Here is a 22,500-nt window from a genome sequence, read left to right on the forward strand (position 1 = left end):
CTGCGCTGCAGTCAGATTGCATTCCCGGCCCGACCATCATATCAATATCTCGCTTGCATTGCACCCTGAAAGCCAACCTTAACACATTTATCTTATCGAAGCCACATCGTTCCGATCTTTCACCGTCTTACCGCACGGAAGCGATACGACAAAACGCAACGCCACGGAGAGTCTTCCGGATATCCTGGAATAACTCCCCCCGATCAGTCGGACGCTAGGGCGCTAGGGCGACAGATTAGATTTCCGTTTGCGAGGCAACGGGCAAAAACCGGGGGCCGCAAGACGCACCGAAGACGAAGATAGCATCTTCCTGTGGCCGATTTATCATTCCGGTTCCCGAGCTGGCTAAAGAACCGAAGCAGGAGGGGATGTATGCTGGCGTACGGAAGCGAAACAGAACGCTCAATACACCGGTACGGCGGCGTAACCGCATGTCGATGGTGCAAGCCGCTGCCGCTTGTACGGTTTCCGCCATTTGGCATATTGGAGTTTTGCTGCTGCTGGTGGGAGTACTTTTTTCTATCCTCCTCTCCTTTCGATTCCATCTGCCACATTTTAACGGCCTCTGACGTGCGTCTGGTGTGTCTGGTGTGGTGTGGTTTCATCGTCGTTTTCTCATCGGATTTCGGGAAGTGTGTGCCAGAGCACTCACTCACCTTGTGCCGGTGTGTGTACCGAGCGTCAATGTACAGTGCCGGATGTGCACTGGTGCATGCTAATCGCAAATCGAGTGGAGAATATTGAATAATACGGTTGAAGTGAGCCCGCAACAAATGCATGCACGCTGCGCAGCATATTTTAACAGAGCTGCGAAGCTGCAAGGTCCCAAAATAAGGGCTTTGGTTTCGGCGAGCCTGATTTCTGAGTTTAGCTAGGTCAGGAAATTGGGGGCTTGATTCGAAGCATTCGTTTATTATCTGGAGTTGTTATTTAATATCTGTTTTATGTCTAAGTACCATTTTTCAATGTTCTTCTCAAAAACATTCGCTTTACTAGCTTCATTTTTATATTAACTAATAGGTATGATCTCTTTATATTTCTTTATTATTTGGATTTTTTGAGTGCTTGAAAATAATTAAGCATCGTTTTATTCAATGAGTAAATCTATAGAAAAAATCCTTAAATAAAACCCAGGGCTTCGCACAAAACACCAATACAAATTCCTTCCCTGCACTACAAACGCTGAGATCGTCAATGATCAACAAACGCTATTGAACGAGCGTACGTTCCCTTTACTAAAACATTACCCACGGAAGCCGCCCAATAGAAAAGTGGTCCCCTATCCCTAAACAGCGCCAATAAGCACTTGTGCCGCGAATCCATCGAACGAAAGCAATCGTCTGGTCGTGATCATGTGCGCTTGAGCGAACGACAGGCAGTCGGTGGCGGTGATACACCCTTGACTGCACGTCGAATTCCGGAAACCAATTGAAACGCGAAGACGGGACGCCACCAAACTATTCCTACCTTGGAACTCCCTCCGGTGAGGTGAGGATAGGTGAGCAGATCTACTTAGCGACTAGCACCAGACAAACACCGGAGCTACGGGTGGTCCCGTGGAACCGTGTGCGCGATTCTGTGAATCCCGAAAAGCTTCCAGCCAGCCATTTCGGTGGAGAACACGGTGCTCCGGATGTCTTCCGTACCGCGACACCGAGCACGCCACGCTCTATTTCATCCGCAGAGCGCTCCGGTTATTATCTGGATTTTCATGAGGCATCCGACCGTACAGTATGTGACACGAATGGGAAAAACATTTTTGAGGATGATATACTAGTGGCCGGTGGTGGAGTTCGGGCTCCGACAGAGGACGCAGCCCCGTTCGAGATCGAGACGCAAGAAATGGCGGAATCCCGGAAAGGGGGTTGAACACATTCGTCGAAAGCATTGGGCGAGCGATCCAGCGTATAGTTTGCTCCGCTACCCGAAATGGCACGTCACAGTCACACTGGCGGACGCATTGGCGAACAAGGATCCGAACAAGGACCATCCGGTAGGGTTTGGGTTTCGAGAAAGTTGTTCCGTCTTCGCCTCGAGAGCGAAAGCGTGATAGCGAGATGCTATAAAGGATCGAGGTAGGGATTTATCAAGCAAAAGAATTTATGTAAGTGCATTCGCAGGGGGTAGGTTGAGAGGGATAACAAAAAAAAAAAAGCCGGGAAAATGGTACGCAGTCGGGTGTGATGGTGGCTCTACTGGTTCCACTGGGAAAGTAGAACTGGAACCGTGACGCTCCATTTACATTTCAGCTGCAAGAAGATATCCACTTGCTGCTGTAAAGCCGTCGTTCTGGTGCAATTCGTGCGCAGGTTTTGGTCAAGGGCATCCCAGGGCCAAATCAGATCCTCTGCTCGGTGGAACTACTTTTACTTGTCCGGAACTGTACTCTCAGTGAAGATCATTTATTGTTTTCCGCAGTTGTGGATGTATTTTTTATTTTTTTTATAAAAGAACGCAATCTTAATGATAGAAAGGGAGAAGCCGAGAGCATTTTTTCGTATATTAACATCGTTTTTTATTTAAATTGAAATCAAACAGAACAAGATTTATGCTGTGTTTAACGAAGTACAGCTTTCAAACTGAAGTCTCTTTGCAAACTCAACTGAATCAGTTATCTACACCGTTGCATGGTTAATAATCGACGATAATTTATATAACGAGTCAGATTATATTGGCAATTCGTTAAAATATCTGTGTGTGAGTTCTTGTATCTATTGTTTTTTTCTAAATTATCATTAGTTTAAAACTCATTAAGATACAAGATTATTCGATTCACATGTTTCTTCTTATATGTAATAGCAATAAATATTCAATTTATATAACGTGCTTTTAATCGTTTATTGCAATTAAACTATTTATATAATGGTAGGTATTCCTTTGTTTCTTTGACAGAACTAAGAGTCTCTTTAATTTGCGGAAGCATCTTGGTTATCATAAAGTACTTAATCTAATTTGTCTCTGGGAAAACTGAATTCCGATTCCGAGAAATGTGCTTAACTTGAAAGCCTTGTCAATTGACGAGGATGATTCGCTGTCATGTGAAGAGAACACGATCGACAGCTGCCTCTTGCTGTGTTGGCCTGTTTTCCTTCTCCACAAACCACAACGAAAGAAATGTGATTAGAAAAACAATTCTCAAACAAAGGATCGCGGCTCCCCCGGGGGGTACGAAGAAAAGATATCATTCATCCTTGTGCTAAGCGTGTAAAACAATCAAACAGGATTACGGTTCACTTCTGGTGTCCCCAGGTTCAAACTGTAAGTAATCTCTTTCGATCCATTCCCCGGTTGCCTCCCCGTACTGGGCACGTTCGTCCTTCGTTTCTTTCCACGAACTCCGGGGTTTGACATCTTTTTCCCTCGCTCTCTCTCTCTTTTTTTATTCGGAACTCCGAGAGAGAGAGCGCAGCGACGCATGAGGAACCCCACCCCCGGTGGTGAGGCGGATTATTATTCATGATTTTAACTTTCCCACCAGCGAAGTGATTTTTCTTCTTTTGCTGTTTGCGATCCAACGATGTTTGGGCGCTTTTTACGCCCGGTCCCTTTCCCGGATGCCCGGAATGATGATGCAGCAACGCACTTGTTGACTTTTACTGGCCCCTAGTACTGTCGCAGACAGAATCCCTGCGAGTGGCCCGAAGCTGTAGACAAGATCATTGACAAACGGTGGGCGGTGTCATCATCTGGCTAATCTGGGCGCCAAACCTTGGCCTTCCCTCGGGGTGTAATTCGGTTAAATTGTTTGGGCTACAATCCGGGTTGGCTCAGCAGCGGCTCCGATCCGTTCTCGATGAGTTGTTACGCTAAGCAAACACCTTAAGGCAGAGCTAAAGGTGGAACAAGATTAATAGGTATTTTGTTTCCTAATCCTATTTCGTCCGCGACCGTAACACGCAGTTTATGCTGGCCGGTTTCGTCCTGGGTATGTCACTAAGTGTCACCAAGCTGATTAGTTCATTCATTTGCTTTGACGTATTGCCTTAAATCTATTGTGTAAAGTGAATAATTTTTGTATGTAGTGGAATCCACGGTAAAAAAAACCGATTAAATGACATATTCTCGTACACTTTTCATACAGATTGTTAGCATAAATGAAGAAAGAAGATATAAACTCCATAGCCGTGGCCACACGGAGCGAAAATTTGCGCGCAAATTTACAAATTAATGCCAAATCGTTTACGCTTCGATATGTTTACGTGGCCGGGTTGAGGAAATTAAAATCGTTTTGTGGAAGAAAAGGATTGAACACACTAGCAATGATCACTATCTATCAATGTAAACCACAAATAGAACATATTGCGAGCCCTTCCGTTTGCAAACAGCTTTTACTCTAGGTTTTACGCTCCACGGACCTATAATCGTTTGACAGCATGTAAACGGCAAGCGTAAATGTTTTGGCATTAATTTTTTCGTTTGCGCTAGAGTTTTCGCCCCGTGTGGCCACGGCTCATCACTTTCCCAGTGCTCAGCATAACATCAAGCAAACTCATACGACCGTGAACAGAGGATTCACTCATCTACACCAGGAAACCGCCAGCGTGTTTCTCATCCCGTTTCGGTTCGGTTTTCTCCGTTAGTACAACAGCCCAAGAGCTGTGCTGGCATGACACCGCGTAGCAATGCGAACGATGTACGGCGCATCTTCAAACGCATTCCGGTCCTGCGGCATAACTAAGCGACCCCGACGATAGTTGTTAGCCCGGCTGGAAGTCCGGAATTTTCGCGACACGCAAACTCTTTCGCCCGACAGTTGGAGTGACAAGGGCGAGTGAATGCGCGCACAAAAGCTCGAGCACCCCTTCTCCGTGTCATCGTTCTCGTTGTGCCGGAGCGATTTCGTCCACCCCCGGGGGGCAATCCAGAGGATGGACATACTTTGGATTCTACCAAACGCTGTCCCTGGTACCGGCTGGCAAGGTAACGAGGGTCCGGCAGACGGGTATGATTATGAATCTGGGAAATGACTGAGCCCCGTTTGGACGGATATTCCGTGTTGCTGGTTTCCCGGAGTGCTTCGATTGGCTATGGCGAATGTTTGAGTGGTTTGCAGTAAACAAGTGGGAGATCACCATCCATTGATCCGAAATGCGAACTGGAACACGAACTTGTGTGCTGAAATTTTTTACATTGTTGCACCAAACCATCTGTTTGGCAGAGTAACATTTGAGTAAAACAAGGCTACTATGTAGTTGCTTTAAAAATGGTAAAATCTATGCTCCAACTGGAGATTGGTTTAATTTTAGAGTCTATCAAATTTACTGCAATCCATTTGTCATAATTTATGCAGATTATAGGTTAGAAATCAAAAGATTCCAACACATTTTCATCACCAAAGATTACGAGCATTCGAATAACATGCTGTTGCAGACACATTTTCGTCGAAAAGTTCATTCGCATTCGGAGAAAATTAAACAGAATTGTTTTTTTTTTTTTAATAATTTGCTACTGAATTGTATTCGAGCAGACATTTTCTGAAATGTAAATGTAAAAATCTGCTTCAAAAATTAAGTTTTTGCTCTTCTAGATCAGTTTTTCAGGATTAAATGAAATTTTAATGCAATTCGATAATAGCGCAACTAGTTTCAGACTAAGCAGCTCATTGGAATGATAATTTTAATTTTGTTATTTTTGAGCAATCATCACTGAATAATGCGAAACTTTCAAATGCTTTTTACTTCACACTAACTTTCCCCAGCCTTAAAGCGACGCCTGCTTGTTTGCTAGCGATTCAGAGCTGCTGCAACCACACATCTCTTCTTATAATTGCTCATTAATCCGATATAATCATTAGTCTGACCTCTCCGACGCACCAACCATTGCCAGGGAGTTCGAAATCAACACCACCATCCCACCGTTGACCTGGGAGAGTGTCCCAACTTTTCAAAGGCGATTAAAAGGGGTTTTTCGCAGTTCTACGTGTCCCCCCCTCGGTGTCTGGTATGTATTTTTTGTGTCTCATTCCTTACCATCGTAAGATCACGGGCAACAACTAACATTATAGTTAAGCTTCTGCGGTTTGAGCGGCAGTACGTTTTGTCCGTGCCATGCCCGTCCATGCGAATTCTGGTAAACTTTCGATTATGCAACGACGACACAGGATCAACTCGAAGCTCCTCTGGAACCGAGCAGAGCCACGAGTGTAATTTACGGGCTTTTGTGAACCACAAAGCCATCCAGCGTGTGTGAGTGTGTGTGGTGGTGGTGATGTTAAACCAAACCTTATCCTAGCAATGGCCCCGTACGTCGGTGTCGGTGGCCGGATCTTGAAATGAAAAGTTTGGTGCGACTGCGACCGGAGTGCTAAATCTCGGCCAAAGGGATCCCGGGGAGCGTGAAGATGCCTCAACGGCAAAGAGTTTTCATTTTGTTTGACTCTTTACTGGTGAACCATAGCGTTCGCTCGAGTGGTCGGCCAGTCAAGAAACCAAATTCCTCCACACACCAGCAAAGCCATCCTCCCCCCAGGTCGTTGTGTCGCTTGTCACCTCTACCCCATTCCCACCAACCCCTCGAAATTGGTTTAGTTATGGTAAATTTATTTCACTCCGCGCACACCGTGATTTGTGAGTAATCCGGCACCGAAAACAAGTGACACCGGACGACGATACACTCTGCGGGTACTGCGGGCGACCACGCTTTTTCGGGGTTTTCGGGAGCCGGAATGTAAACGAACCGCAGCGGCCACTCCTCCTACTCTGGCGATGATGTTGTGCTGGCTTTGGATGAGCTCGTTCTTCAACTACCACAATAAGCCACCATCGTCGCGGTTAGTTTGTTTCACTTGCGCTAAAATGTTTGTTTAAAAATTCAATTACTCTAATGAAGTTTGTGTCTGCGATGTGTGTGTGTGTGTATCTCTCTAGATGTGGTTGTGGTCGCTAGGTCGGTTATATCGGTTCGATTGTTTCTCAAGTAGGGCGATGGAGTTGGATTCTAAATCGCAAAACAAAGTGTAGCGCAAATTACCTCGTTCCTTTGAAAATCATCCCGATGAGCACGTCATCGAAATCTAAAACATTTCAACTTCAATTTGCTCGAGGGCTGTCATTCAGAGAGAGAGTTTGGATAGATTTAAGTAGCAACGTATTATTTTAAATCTTTTGAATACAAGTCGAAGGAAAATTCATTCCACAATGGACTGGATTCTAGATAAGGATTCCATTGTCTATTTGCTTTTCTTGTTTAAAAACAGTAGAAGCAGTAGCGATTATAAATTGTTTCTAAAATAGTTTCCAAACAACTGTAGCAACAAAGTAGTGCAAACTTCATCAACTGATTAGTAGTTTTTACTAATAGCTACATTTTATTTGGTTTCCAATTTTGGATAACTAATCTTGTGTTGACAACTTGAGCTCGGTTTCTAACAATACTTCTAGGATTTGACAAAATGTCTTCTGTGCCTGTTTTAATGTTTTATTTTCGCGTTGATTGGTTGTTGTTTAAGTTTTGATAGGCGTTTTTTAACAGTTGCAGTTTTAATTTTACTTACATCCAATATAATGTGTATGGTTCAATATTATCGCTCATTTTGTTAATCTATTTGCCTTTCCTTTTTTGCTACATTTTGATTTTATATTCAGGGGTTTTCTAGTTCTCTTTATTATATGGATGCATACGTTTTCCACCTTTTATCCTTACCCAACATAGTTTTAAACAAAGACGATGGCCTATTTTATTTTTAATTGTTTTTACTTCTTCAGCTAATCGTAACACCAACCGACACACCTCCATTCGCTAAACCACAAATACGCTACCGGGTGTGTGTGTGTGTGCCGCTAACTTTATCCATTTCAAATAAAACAATTACCAGCCGAAGCACACATTCTGCTCATTAGCGCATACTTGCAACCGGCATAACCGGCATAACCGCGAGGAGATGCTTACACATTAGTTTCCTTCAAATTCCAAAGCCCAAAAGCACCGAACACCCGTTCGCCGGGTCCTTTGCGCCGGGGGGAATATGACGAGCGTGGATTGTCTTGCATTCCGCGCGAGACACCGGCACTAACACGGGCGCGTGGTCAGATCAAACTATTTCGCCCAAAAATTAGAACACACATCCTTCCCGTGCCAGTGTCTGCATCATGCATGCACGCTATGCTCAGCTGGCTGGTTGGTTGGCATTCCGCGTGCCGGAACACATTCCCCTGCCGAAAGCGCTGAGCAACATTCCCGTGCCGTGGCTGAGGTTTGGTGTTCCGCACGAGCAGATTCTTCGCCTTGGTCGGAGGCCCTCGAGAATGGCAATCCGCAGAAGCCGTAGAGCGCCGCTAAAAGCAGAAAGTTTTCTTTGAATTAAATATTTTTCATATTTCGCTGCAGGCGCACATTGCAATCAGCTAAGAATGGGGAAAGCTTTGGCTGCCAGGAGCGTGGGGATGATGCCGTTAGTTAGCTCAGGCTTGGCTACGTACGCCAGGTTCGAGGGCGACTCATTATCATGGATGAGCACACGGGAGTTCCAAATTATGTTGCATAAGCAACTGACGCATGGCCACGTGCACCACAAATTCTTATACAGTCCTTGGCATCTTCTCCATCCATCGGATTCGTCGGTTTCTATTGAAACGCTGCTCGTGGACGAGGAGTTCTCCTGCGCGTCCATTTAATGCTAGCAAGTTAGACCACTCCATCAGCTGCGGATTCCACCGGCAAACGCACAATACAACAATAAACTCTCTGTAACGGAAGTGGAACCGTCGAGTCGACGTTTGAGGCAAAGGATTTCGACGACTTTCTTTGGGCAAAACGAGAAACGAAATTTGCGCCATCGCCACCGCGACACCGGAAACGCGAATGGCGGCCGCCCAACCGGGCAACCAAGTATGACAAACTAAAATATCTCGTTAAAAAGTGCCTCGAAGTATGCAGCAGCTACGGCTTCGCTCGGAACAGTTTTCGGTGCGGTTACTGGTGCCTCGATGGAGATGCCGAGCACAAATGCGCCTGATGGGGAGGGGATACCGTGGATGCTCTAATTTTATTCGGCATAAATAGTTTCGGCGACCGAGAGAAGTTTTTCGGCTATTTTGCAAATTTCCTACCAGCCCAGCGAGCACTTCTTGGCCAGCATGCCGGGCCGGGCCGGGCCAGGCCGGGACAAGAACAAAGGCATTCTTGGTGCGACTGTCGTTCTCTCTTAGCTCTCTCGTTTCCTGTGCTGCAGTAGGATTCGTAATAAACGTATGATTGGAACACAAGGGCATTGAATACGTTTATCAGGCTCGTGGAAATGGCAAAGTGGAATGTCTGGAGAAACGGGCCACGTGGCAAGCATGTGCTTGAATTGAATTGATCGTAAACACTTGCTGGAATGTAATTTAATGAAGGTCTTTGTGAGGGGGAGTCGAGTTCGGTTGGGGATAAATCGGAAAGGGGACGAATGCGCAACAAAACTAATGCTTAATAATGGTGGAAAAAATACGTTTTTTTAAACTTTTTTCAGAATGAATAATATTCATCCTAGAAAATGTAAGGAACCAATTTCGGTAGACAATTCATCCTAGCAAATGGAATAAAATGAGAGAAAATTCTATTGTTTTGTATCTCTATTGTTAGTTCTACTTGGGGGCGCTTATTCCAATTAAATTTGTATTACTTTTATCTTGTTATTAATAACAAAACGAATGCCGTAAGAGATAGCTACGAGACTTATCGTGCGTCCAGCCCTCTAGAATCTAGGGAAAAATGTATGTAAAGCTAGAAAAGGATTCTTGGATTCTTGGCTGTCACTCAGAAAGAACCGCTAGATTCTAGGATTCGATTCTAGGAAGTCTGGACGCACGGTTAGGAAGCAAATTAGCATGAAACACGATTTATATTTACAGAAAAATTGTCGTGTAACTGTGAATCCAATACAAAATCCAAAATAAAGTTGCTATTGCTTCTTTGTAATGTTCAGCTCAAGAGCATACAAGTGACAAAGTACATTACACCTCTAGTTGATATCGAAACAAATCAATTAAACTACGCAATTATACCCTTAATAAAACATGATTATCCATTCGTAATGATTATACTTTATGTCTCTTCTATCGACGAATTGAATAAAACATTAAAACAATATTGCTTAGAATTGTGTTAAGTACGGATTTTCAACCAGACATACTAAGAGACCGGGGCCGGAGAAAGGTATTTATTGATTTTATGGTCACTCTGGTTCTGGTGGTCTGCAGAAACAATATAATTCGATTGATTTAAGGTCGGTCCCAAGACTTTTTATTAATTTGTGCATCCTGAGTTCAAGAATTTACAAAGTCGTAGACAGTTAGGGTAGTTTCAAAACGGATACTTTCCTCATTTGTTTAATTGACATTTCGAGGCACTGTTACTTCTAATGAAAATCGGTCTTAGCCGACAGTAGAGAAAATGAAAAATCGATTTTAAACTATGTTCACCGGAGTCACGCACACCTGTTAGTATTATCTTATCTTATGCAGACAATCGATGGAAATGAAAATTACATTAGTAAAGGTATATTTGTAAAGACCTTCGGCAATTGTGTTCATAATCATTCTGTGCGCTCTCACGAAACTAACTGTTGTACCCAGTTATCTCCCTGCTAAGAAGTATTCAAAAGAAGAAGCCAAAAGCCAGACCGAAGAATCGGCACGAACGCCTCATTTCTTCTAATCAACGCATTCAACCCGCTCACAACAGGATCTTTTACGACGAATGACTACTACGACAGCCCGAACGCCGTACGCCGAAACCGCTGACCGAGCGCGAGACCGAGACCAGAGATCCCGGAGTCGGCCAGTCGTCAGCAGTCCAACCATTGCGCAGCATAGCGATTTGGACCGTATCCAACCCCATACTCCCATATTGGCCTGATGTGATGGTACGTTTACGTCTTTGAAACAAAAAGAGCATCGCCCACCAAGAGTACTGTGGCCACAGTGCCGGCGGGAGTGAATTTATGCTCAAGGATTAGCCATTGCTGTGGGAGAGGGGAAGGGAAATATATTGACTTTTTTATGAAAATGGTTTGCAGTTATTCACGAGAGGCCACGGGGACTCGGACGGTACTTACGATCCCCAAGAGGGATCCCGCCCTCGATGACGGACTGAATAGAATGATTATGACGCCCATGACGATGATGATTATGCTCATGATGATGATGATGGTGATGGTGATAACGATGACATGCGAAGAGTAGTGCGCGCGCGAATGTGAAAATTGTTTTCTCGCTCCTCATCATCGATCCGTACGTGTCGTAAACGTGCAGCATCCGAAGGGTGTAGCAACATGTGACCGGGACCGGAAGTATCTGCCTTTCCTCCTTCCCTGCTGGGTCTACATGCGTATTTTTGGAAAGTGTGTCGTGTTCCTTGTGTTCCCAAAAAGGCACACAAGTCGCTTTCACCACTTTAACCATTTTTTATCATGAAAATTCGTTCCAACAACAAAAGGACAATCCGACAGCGAAATGATTCGAGCTCCTCTCGAGGTCTACTATTCCGTGCCTGATGGGGTCCGATCCTCCGTGTTGTGTCCTCACCTTTTCTTTATGGACAGCAGTCTCTGGTTTTGCGGCCCGAAATTTGCGTGACATCGAATTAAACGCACCGAAAAAAAGGGGGAAACACTCCGTTTCTCCATAAATTACCGACAGCATCGCCGGCCCATCGTCCTATTCGTATTTTGTGCCAGAAAGTTCTTCCCTGTATCTCATATCCTCCGTGCGGTCTGAAGAAATGCTAATGAAGGGTCTCTCACTCTGTTGGAGTCACCACGAAAGGGAAAAACAAATCGAAATCTCTTGCCGCAGACCAGGGCTTGTGCGAAGTTACTAAACGGTCGCTAAACTAAACTGCTACGAGCTTCTGGCGTTCCATAAATCGTATGAGCAACCGGTTGTACGCCTGTGTGCGTTGGTTGTGGTTTGTTAATTACTGTTAAAAACGCAAAAGAACGTTCATACAATGCTTGCGTCCCATCTTTGGTGCTTTGCTACAATTGCATGCTTCAATTCCAAAGCTGACTGTTTCTTGGCACATTAAAAAGCACGTCAACGGACGACAAAACTACTGTAAAATGGCGAGATTTAACGTTCCAGTCCGGGCCCCGTCTATCCCTTATGTTTCTATTTGTCGCTCACGGTCGTTGCAGAAGTTAACTAATAAATTAATTGTGATTATGATGATGAGAGTTTTGCCTTGATTGTCTTACAAAGTTAGTGGCGTGGCGGCGGCCGCGAAAAGACGTTGAGCCACATCGTAACCAGATGCCACCAACCAACCACCAATCCCACGGTCCTCGCTGTTCCCGAAACGAAACGTTCTTCTCATTCATAACGACAATTGTCGAAATGGCCAATTTGAATGTGATTAAGCAGTGGCGGAGGACCAATGGCCCCCTGCCAACGTCTTCTAACTGGTGAGCATCAGTCTGGAGCCACCGTGTGCCGCGAGGTGGAACGGTTTTGATTGATAACTTGGACACAAGCTTGAATCCTTTGGAAATTGGAATGCCCCGGGAGCGTTTATTGGATTTATTGTTTCACTCGATTCAATCAATTTCATGCTTCGCGCAGTAAACCAACACTTAATTGGAAAACGCAGGTAATTAACGTTTATGAGATAATCAACATCCACCGGACCAAAAGCCGCGCTCATTAATGTGTGCGTGACTCTAAAAAAAGCGGGGGGGGGGGGGGGGGAGAGAAAAAAGTGGCAAAAATAAGCGAACGCGTGCTTATCAGCGCACACCGCTCGCGGCCAACCGAATCTGTCAGCGAGGCTGGAAAATTGATTTATTTAATGTTTTGCAAATACTTTACTCCGCACTCCCTTTTCCCTCCCTCCCCCGTTTATGACATGCAAAAGCGGCAAATCAGGCTTAATGAGAATGCCAAACGAATCTCGATCTAAATTATGTAAAAACAAATCATTCCCAGCCTATTGGCGGCCAGCAAAGAGCGTGATCAAGTCAATCGGAGTTGTTTTTTTCCGTCCGCGGTTCACACTCGATCGACAGAAATCAAATCATAAATCAATCAAACGACTTTGCGGTCCCGGTTTGGTAGCGATGTTGTTGAGCTTATTTTTTTCAATATCTCCCCACAATCATCATCAGCCGCCGGGGATATGTTTAATAACTCGGTCACCCACCCACCGATCTCGCCGCTTTTCCGGACACAAACACAACGAGCACACACCAATGATTGGCCTGCCAGCGCATATCAGTAGCAGCGCCGTTCCCCTGCCCCCCGGGAAAGTGTTTATTCATTAGCCGTGGCCACACGGGGCGAAAACTCTAGCGCAAACGAAAAAATTAATGCCAAAACATTTACGCTTGCCGTTTACATGCTGTCAAACGATTATAGGTCCGTGGGGCGTAAAACCTAGAGTAAAAGCTGTTTGCAAACGGAAGGGCTCGCAATATGTTCTATTTGTGGTTTACATTGATAGATAGTGATCATTGCTAGTGTGTTCAATCCTTTTCTTCCACAAAACGATTTTAATTTCCTCAACCCGGCCACGTAAACATATCGAAGCGTAAACGATTTGGCATTAATTTGTAAATTTGCGCGCAAATTTTCGCTCCGTGTGGCCACGGCTATTTCCATAATTTACATACATCTGTTGCACTGCAGCGGGGATCGATTTAAGGGGAACATGAGGGAAAAGAGGGGATTTCGGACGCTTCCTTTGTGTTGCGTATCTAATCGGACATCTACAACAGCATGCTGGAGCACACACCACTGGTCTGGTCTGGTATTGCTGTAAACGTGCTTCGGTTCGAAGCTGGACGACGGAATCGGTCACCGGACCACAATGGCGCAATCGCAGGTCACTCTCGGCTCCCGAGAGGAGGAGAAGGGACTCAGGAGCGGGAAAAGGGGCCAACAATTTATGCAACTTTCGATGCTATTTACGGTCCTGATGTCTGATGTGCCTTCTGTCGATGTCAACATCGCAACTCGAAAAATGTCCCCATGCCGGAACGCAACCAACCCGCAACCCTGCCCTTCTGCTTCCTACGCAGCACCTCCCCCGGCCCCGGCGAGCAGCAACAGCAAGGACTCGGCTCGGCGTGTTTTAATCCTCTGCGATGTTTGAGTTTTGCCGCAATTTTTTGTTTTGCTTTTTCGTGCTCACACACACACGAGTTCCACGAAGCAAAGGTAGGGCTATTGGGTTGGCTGCTGCTACTGCTGCTGCTGCTGCTGGCACTCGTTCACGTTCCGGTTTTTATGACCATAAATTACGCACACCGATTTTATGTTTCCGATTCGATAATATGGATTCCAAGTTTATCCCTCTACCTTTCTCTCTCTCTCTCTCTCTTTTTCCCTCTCCCTCTCCCTCTTTTTCCCCTTTTTAATGTTTTGCTTTGTGTTTTGCATTGTGATTTCGACAGCCGCTTAACGGTGTTCATTTTTATGTTTCCAGGGCTTTAAGTGTGACCATTGCTGCATACGCGCACGCATAACAACACCTTGCGCGCCATGATCGAGTAGCAGCGAGGTCGGGGGTTTGCTTTTTTTCTTCGTTTTTGCAACCGGCCCGTGGTTTGGGGTGGAATTTATTAATTTCCTCGATTCGAGCTGCTTTATGCGTTGCACCGATTGGTTCGGTTGGTTCGTTGCTTCCGTACGGCGTTGACATTCATAATTACTTATCAACTTTGCCGTGCAGATTTTCTGTTTCTACTTTAAAACATTTAATAATAACTTGTATTTTAATGGAGCGCGTTTGAGTTTTTAACGTCCTTTTACATATTTTATATCTTTTTACGTTTCTTCCAGTTTTTACTCTAATAACACTGATTGTACTGACAGGTAAGTTTTGTTTCCGCTCGTCAAATGCAATCGAGAAACCATCGACCTCAAGCTAAGTCACTAAGCAGGCTGAAAATGACAAACGGCCTCCGATCAGGTCCCGCTAGCTTGGATTAAAAATGAAGCGCCATGTGATGTTCAAGAGCCGAAATTTAACTATTTACCTTCCGGTTGACATCATACACCATCAAACATAATTACATGGAAAGCCTAACTCTCACGGCTTCCGATTGCTGCATAAAATGAAAATAGGGTCGGTGGAGAGTTGCAAATTATAGTGCCAAGGGAAATGGATGAATAATTTACTCTCTCTCACCTATAATCGCATTAACTGTAGCTGAAAACACATTCTCCCCGTGCGGTACGCCCTATCGGCGGCAATATTTGATTCCGATGCACTCACGCTCACAGCTCTGCACCGAGTTTGGCGTTCAATTGTGTAGAAAAACATGCCCGCCAGGATACCTGCCAAGGGGGGCAGCAGGCTTGAATGTTTTTGGGGCTTGCGCGGCATTCTCATATCGCGAGCTATTCTGTTGTGTCAAACATGTACCTCCCGTGGGGAGGTGGCTGGCTGGTCCGGTCCGCCCAGCGTGTTCACGGGTGGCATGGAAAGCGTGCGGAACGAATGCAAATTTACCGGTCTCTATCATAAACAAATTGATTGGATAATGCGATTTTCACTTACAGCCCCTTCGGCTGGCGGCAAACAATGTGTCCCGATAAAACGGGGTACGGAAAGGGCTGACCGGCACAGGACCGAACCCCGGCAAAAGGTGTAAAGGTGTGTCCGTGAGTTAAGGTTTAAATACGGGAATTTAGCTGAAACGTTTGCGTGACCCTCGTGCATTACGGTCTGCATGCAATGCAGGGTTTGAAATGCATATAAAGTGCAACGAAAGTTCGCCGGATCAGTGCATTCGGTGGAAGTGCGTTGGAATGCTGATGCATGTTGGTAATAACGTTAATTTATTAATTGTTTTCGTTTAAATTCTCCTAAAATCAACTCCAATTCAGCGTATATTATGATTATACTATTATTTTACATACAGGTTCTGTTTCTACCATATAATTTTTCCTCATCAAGTAACCATTGTTGCTCAATTAAAACGCAGAAACTTTTTCGGCAAGAGGTCATTTTCTTTATTTCAATGAACTTAAATTTCAGTAAAATGTGTAAAAAAGGCAGCGTTTATTCTGTGGAAAACATTAAGGTACTAGCGCACGACGTCCTGCTTCTGCAAACTGTTAGTAAAAGGGCACTAGAATCGAAAGATAATGGAAGATTTTTGGGATCAAAATTAGTCCCGTTTTTCCCCGGCGGCGGGAAAACCGATAGAGCCTTACAAACGTTGCAGGCCAGAAGGATGTGCTATAATAAAATGTTTCCTCTACTGAGCGGTGAGTGGCGCAAGCGTAAAATGTCCTGCGATGTTTTTGTAGCTCGCTTGCGAAGCAGGGACTCGCTTTTTTCGTCGATTCAGCCAGGACATGAAACAGGATGTTCGATGAAGAGGGGAGTGCTTGAATGTTGTTTTCCCCACCCCACATTTAAAGTAACTACGAAAGATCCATGAACTCTAATAAAAAGGCAAAGAATGCATATGGACCGGAATGAAAATGGAATTCAATCGCATTCTCATGTTTTTCCTCTATTAACACATTCCTTCAGCAGACCATTTTCCACGAATTTTCCATCGTCCAACTAAATATGCATACTTATCTTTAGTGCATCATTTGATTGCATTCTTTCCATATTTATTTCTTCTTGCGCTACATCTTGATTTGTAGTTTCGGATAAATTTCAGCTGTTATTTAAAATGCTTTTTAAGGAGTTAATGAAAAACAAGTTTTTATTGAACATCATTGCGATTCTGTTATTATTGATTGATCTTCAACTTGCAACATTATTGATGCTATTAGATATTTCTATTACACCTCCCGGATCATTATTCTAGAGAAACTAAATGCTTGCTCATTTCTTTTTAAATAATACCAATACATTGATTTACTATCTACAGCATTCTTGTATCGCCCGTTTAAATTCGCCCCAGTACATATGCCATTAGTCGCCTCTACAATAGTCACACCCCCAAAGTGCCACCAGGCGCCTTCATGCTCATGAGCACATTGTCCAACACTCTGATCATTATCCCGGTCCTTTGTTGAAAATTTCTCATTCCTGCTAAGCCTCATTCCATCGACAGCAGTTCCTTTATGTGATCCAATACGATTCAGGACATACCCTCCACTCTCACTCCCTATTTTGAATGCATTATATCGTGCGTATGTGTAGGTACCGTTAAAGTCCTTCAATTCTACAATCAACTCGTGGTTACGAGCCTTTGTAAGCTGATGCACTTTTTCCAAACCCAACCAAAACTCTTTATCGAAATCACCAAACCCATCACGAAACTCATTCCAGCCACGGTAGAAGTCCAATGAACCGTCGAATCGATGCTGGATGACGATCCATCCACCACCAAACGCTTTCTGTTCACAATACACTTCGAACGGAACACTAACGCCATCACTCTTTACGCGTATCGTATATGTTCCCGACACGTTCGATGGAACATCCATGCATGAGGAAAAGATATGTTGAGTATCCTGTTTTTGCAGCACTCGTCCGACGTCTTGATCAATTTTATGCAACGCTCTATCGACGCTCTGTTGGATTTGATTTTGGAGAGCGTTGTAATTGCGTGAGGCTTGAGTGTCCTGGTTTTGAAGCGCGCCAAGCACTTCTTTTTGGAGATTAGAAATACTCTGTTCCTGGGTAGACCGATGGTCATTGATCTGCTTTTCAATCTTCTGCAACAGCAACTCCATGTTATCCACCTTCCGTTGATTTTCTTCGATGTTCTGTAGCTTGACCTCCATATTTTGCAACTTGACCTCCATGTTATGCAGTTTGGTCGCGATAAAATCGAACTTAGTCAGATCTTTCATCTCTTCACGATCACGATCACTTGCTCCAACGCATATAGCAGCACAAAACAGGATTAATCCAATGTGTAGCTTCATTTCTGGACCGCACTCCGTTACACACTCAATCAACTAGGATGTTCAATCAGAACGAGACCTCTGAGCTGTTCGGAGGGACGATTTACAGTGGATTCACTGTCTGCTCCACGATTTCTGTCGGAACGAAACAGTCGAGCACGCACATGATGAGAATCGCTATCGCTGTTGTGCGTTGGCTTTTGTCTGCCTTCCGTCCGATAAGCCAAATAATTCACGATGGTACGTTGGCGTGCTGGAAGCTGTTCCGGCCATGCGACCAGCATTTAGTTGATAAGCTCCTTGCTTCTTCCAGTATTATAGCCAAAACATTCGATTTGTGCGAACCAGAACGCTCACCCAGTAACCCAGGCAACACGCTGGTCATGATAACCTCTGCCTTTTTTTGGCTACTTTGTTTGGTAAGCTGCGCACAACGCTGAACGAACTGGATGCTGCTAGTGCCACGCATATTCCGGTTATGGAAAATTGAGAGATAACTGTTTAAACATTTTACCTTCACCGGAGTTTAAGTAATCACATAGGTGATAATAACCAAAGGCTGATGCGTACCTCCTGTTGAAAGAAAAAATGTTTCCATCAGCTTGTGCACTGGAAACCGGAATTCGATATTAACGATGTATTTTCGGAAGCCAATAGGAAGTAGTATTACTAGTAACGACCAACGCTTTGTTTGAATGATTTCTTTGCTTTTGTATTTCATTTCTCTTTTCTTTTATTTCTAATTTTCAAAGATGTTTACATTTTTCTAGTTTGCTTGTTTGCCTTGTAGCGATATTTTCGTTCCATTATTTTTGTTTTCTTTATTTTTCCCCTTCATTTTCCTCCTTTATTTCTTCGTCTAACGAACGCTCTCGGCTTTTTGCTTCCCTTTTACTTCTTTGTTTTTCTGACTTCTAAGCGGCCAGCTCCAGCACTGGGATCAGTTGTGTTCGGTCTCGTATCATTTATGATTTCAATCGTTTCGCAACGGATTTGCACGTGTCTGGCGTAGATTTTATGCAATGATGTGCGGGCATCTCATTCCATTTGTTTTCCGCTCTGTTTCGGGTCACAAACGTGTACGAAAACGGAACGGATGCAACGGATAAAAGGCAAAGCAGGAAAGCAGTGAGCAGCAGCTCGTTGTAAATGAAGGATGCATTAACTCATCAACCCAAAAAAAAACTGAATGTCTGAAGTGGGGATAAGCCTATGATAATGGCCATCTCCTTAAGTTGCAGTAACAAAAGGCGTGAGCATATGGCTCCAGAGCACTTCATTACATTGTGGAGCTGCAAATCGCGTTTGCAAAGCGCTTAAAGAGACAAAAGTCCTCACGATAGACGTTACGGTCAACCGATTAGCAACTCGGGCTCGTACCGTTTTAGAATCAGAAGTAAGAGCTTAAGACAGTTGCGCTTGATAGAAGTGTTCTCGTGACGGTTGCCTTCGACCCCTTTGTATATCATCTTATTAACAACTTTACGTATGTCCGATGTGCGCATGGTGTGCGACCGATTGTTGGTTTCATTTTCCGGCTCTCAATCCGCTTTTAAGATGTATGTTGCTTCTTTTTGTTCTCGATGTTACTTCCACTTTCTTCGCGTATTTCTTGTTTCTTTTCTTTTTCTGCTGGATAGCTGCTCTGTGTACTCTGGTACTTTCGGTTGGGGGTTTCGCAAACCCGCAACCCACATCTCACAGAGGCAGTCCGAGGAATAAGCGAATGCCCATTAAGGCCATCACAGTTCAAAAGCATTCTACGGCTTTCACCTTCAATCGTAGCCACCGTTGGCAAGATCGTGACCCAAGATGATCCACGGACTCAACAGTAGGTCACCTTGTACCAGCACCAGTGCACCTACTGCTTGTGTTCAGCCGCTATTCAATCGCTTTCGTTCGTTTTGTCTTCTTCCTATTTTGTTAATTTTTTTGTTTGTTTGTTTATACAAGCAATAAAGCGAAAACTTAAATTGTTTTTGGTCTCGTAACCATTAGTCAAATGCTAAGATAATGTTATAATAAGAATTTCCTTTCCTTTCCCTCTCATTAGTTCCTCCCTATGCTGCGGTGTATGCGTGTCTGCGCGGATCATGTGGATCATGTTGGGAGCTGGGGGGTGCTATTGGCACCAGCGACCATTGTGAGTGAAGGTATGCTTGCTCTATACGGCGTGTTTGTAGGTGTAGGAGCGGGTTAGTGAGGATGAGTTGAAGCGTGTTCTGTATATGTGGGTGAGTGTGAGTGGGTATGCATTTTGAATGATTAATTAAGCTTCTCTAATCACTTTTCCCTCCCTTCCCCTCCTAATACAGTCCACCGCTTCGCTTCTCGCCGTTCAATACCAACGCAATCCTGCTACGCGGGTTCAACTTACCTAAGGATCAATAACGCTACTACTGGAGAAGTTGATGTTTAAACTGTTTAGTATTTTTCATTTATATAATATCCGCGCTCCATGACCAGCGTTCCCTGCCAGCCAGAGCGGTAGCCACCACTTATGGCAGGCCTCTGTCATCGAGCTCAGTAGTGCTAATGGAAAGGAAGAAAGAATCCCTGCCTACATCTTAAATCTGCTGATGATCTCCACCTTATGCCTCACGTTTTTAATGTTTTTCTCACCGATAGTTTTGCGGATTGAACATTTGTTTTCAACATCATCAACTCTCCTGCTCCATTGCTCAATCGAAGCCCTCAACCAACAAAACAAACTATCAAAACACAGTTCTCCGATAAGCGATGGGCCTCGGTTACGCGTGTTCGTGTTCTTCATGCGGCCAAGGTAAGTTCCTACACTTTCTACATTGGTTGTGTGGTTGCATGATTTTTTGTTATATCCTGCTATTATCAGTAACACCTCTACATGTGGGCTGTGAATGCGCATCGCCCATCCACCCATTTCGTGAGCTGGAATGATTTGTGAGCTAGCTTAGAACCTCTATGGCTTGGCTGCATTCATCCGGGGCCCTGTTTATCGCCCTGTATGCATAGAATCAAACAACCCCCGTCGCTACCCATGTGCTTAATTTACAGTATCAGTGTATCGCCTATATATTTCTAGAAGACTAAGCACTAGCAAGTGATCATTGGGAACGGAACGAAAACGATCAATATGCAAACGCAATTCTATTCATATAAATGAGTGTATCTGTGAGTCTGTGTGCGCGTGTGACTTTGGATATATCTCTATAGATGTATATCACCTTAACATGAGTCAACCTTCACACCCTTATTCCTTAGTCGCCTATCTTCTAACTGGATGAACGTGTTGCTTAATTCCGGTACGGTCAGTTCCCTGTTCTAGTGTGACTCCCGCCTATCACCGCCTGTCGCGCCCTTCTTCTCTAGCAGTAGCAATAAAGTACTATGTCGATAGTAGCTTATTAAGGATACGGTAGCAGTTAGTAGTTATTCGATAGCAATTGTAGTAAATAGAGTTTTGTATTGTATTCCTGCTTTTGCTTTGCTTTGTTCTACCCATTTCCATCATACTTCCAGTCCTATCCTATCCACCCAAGGACAACTCGAGCGTATCTAATTGCTTGCTCACAGTGATAAAAGAAGGGATTTTGCTTCCAAGCACCTTTTACTTCCAGGTCTCATCCAGATAACTGAAGTAGGTTCACTTCACAAAAAAGAAATGCTGAATCTGATAAAATCGAAATAACTTTCAAATAAACAAATTGGCTGTTTTATATGACATTATTTGTTGAAAGCGGTTGCCACCAATGCTCGAATCAATTAGTGTTCGGTGTGATCGGAACCGCTAGAAGCAAAGCAGAAGCGCATTATAAACGTATTCACTCGCACTCAGGCATAATTTCATTTTCTATGTATATGAAGATATGAAACCAAGAGACAAACAATATCATTATTCAAATAGAGCAAATGCAAGCATTCCAAAACGCATGCTCATCCAACGTTCTCATCCAAACACACACGCAAGCGACACACAAAATATTGAATCATCGGTTTTCGGTACTTCCATCGTTCTATCGTCGTCACGTTTTACACTAAAACCTGTATTAAAGTAATTCATCTGACCGCCCAGGAATTGTAAATGATCAACCAAGGTCGTTACCGGAAGCATTCGTATTTCACTACACCCAACCTTGTCACTGGTACGGATACGATCGATTGCCACCACCGATTGAGTGTCCCTTCCGTCTACCATCCACTTAATCTCAAATGCTTAGTGTTGTGTCTTACGATTGATTTTTGTACTTTTTACATTTTCACCTTCTCCTGCGCGGGCACTCTCGGGCATGGTTTCGAGGATCCTCGAAAGCATCCGGATGAGTGACCAAGCACACGGCGATAATAATTATTCAAAACGATTCACTAACAATAGGGTCCCGAACGAATGAAACTTGCCAACAAACCCAACCTGGAAGAGGAATTCATTTGTCTGATGCATTTGCCTCGCCCTAGAACCCTCCAAAACTGAACCGATTGAGGCGGGCCGGATTGGCAAACTCAAGATCTCACATATAAATGCTGTCCTTCTGTTATCTGGAAATGTTTTGTGTAATTTTGTAGTCCTTTTCTCATCGCACGCTTAAACTTAAAAGGCGTCATCTATGTACAATTGATTCGCGATGAAGTCGCACGGCCGGAAGTGGGTCTAGCAAGTAGTGGGCTACCTTCTGATCGCGAGCATTCATCCGCATCGTCATCAGCACTTGCTACTGTTTGGGAATTCGAC

At 44.2% G+C, this 22,500-nt stretch overlaps 1 protein-coding gene across 1 annotated transcript in view; it reads right to left on the minus strand.

Moving 5' to 3' along the window:
• LOC125959506 (fibroleukin-like) overlaps positions 1–17,816 on the minus strand; it is a 27,692-nt gene extending 9,876 nt beyond the window's left edge. The window contains exon 1 of the mRNA XM_049692330.1: positions 17,090–17,816. Coding sequence (XP_049548287.1) covers positions 17,090–17,816 — 727 coding nt within the window. The remainder of the gene's footprint in view (positions 1–17,089) is intronic.
• Positions 17,817–22,500: the final 4,684 nt, after the last annotated feature.

This window comes from Anopheles darlingi, chromosome 2 (genome assembly GCF_943734745.1).
Source record: "Anopheles darlingi chromosome 2, idAnoDarlMG_H_01, whole genome shotgun sequence".
Taxonomy (NCBI): domain Eukaryota; kingdom Metazoa; phylum Arthropoda; class Insecta; order Diptera; family Culicidae; genus Anopheles; species Anopheles darlingi.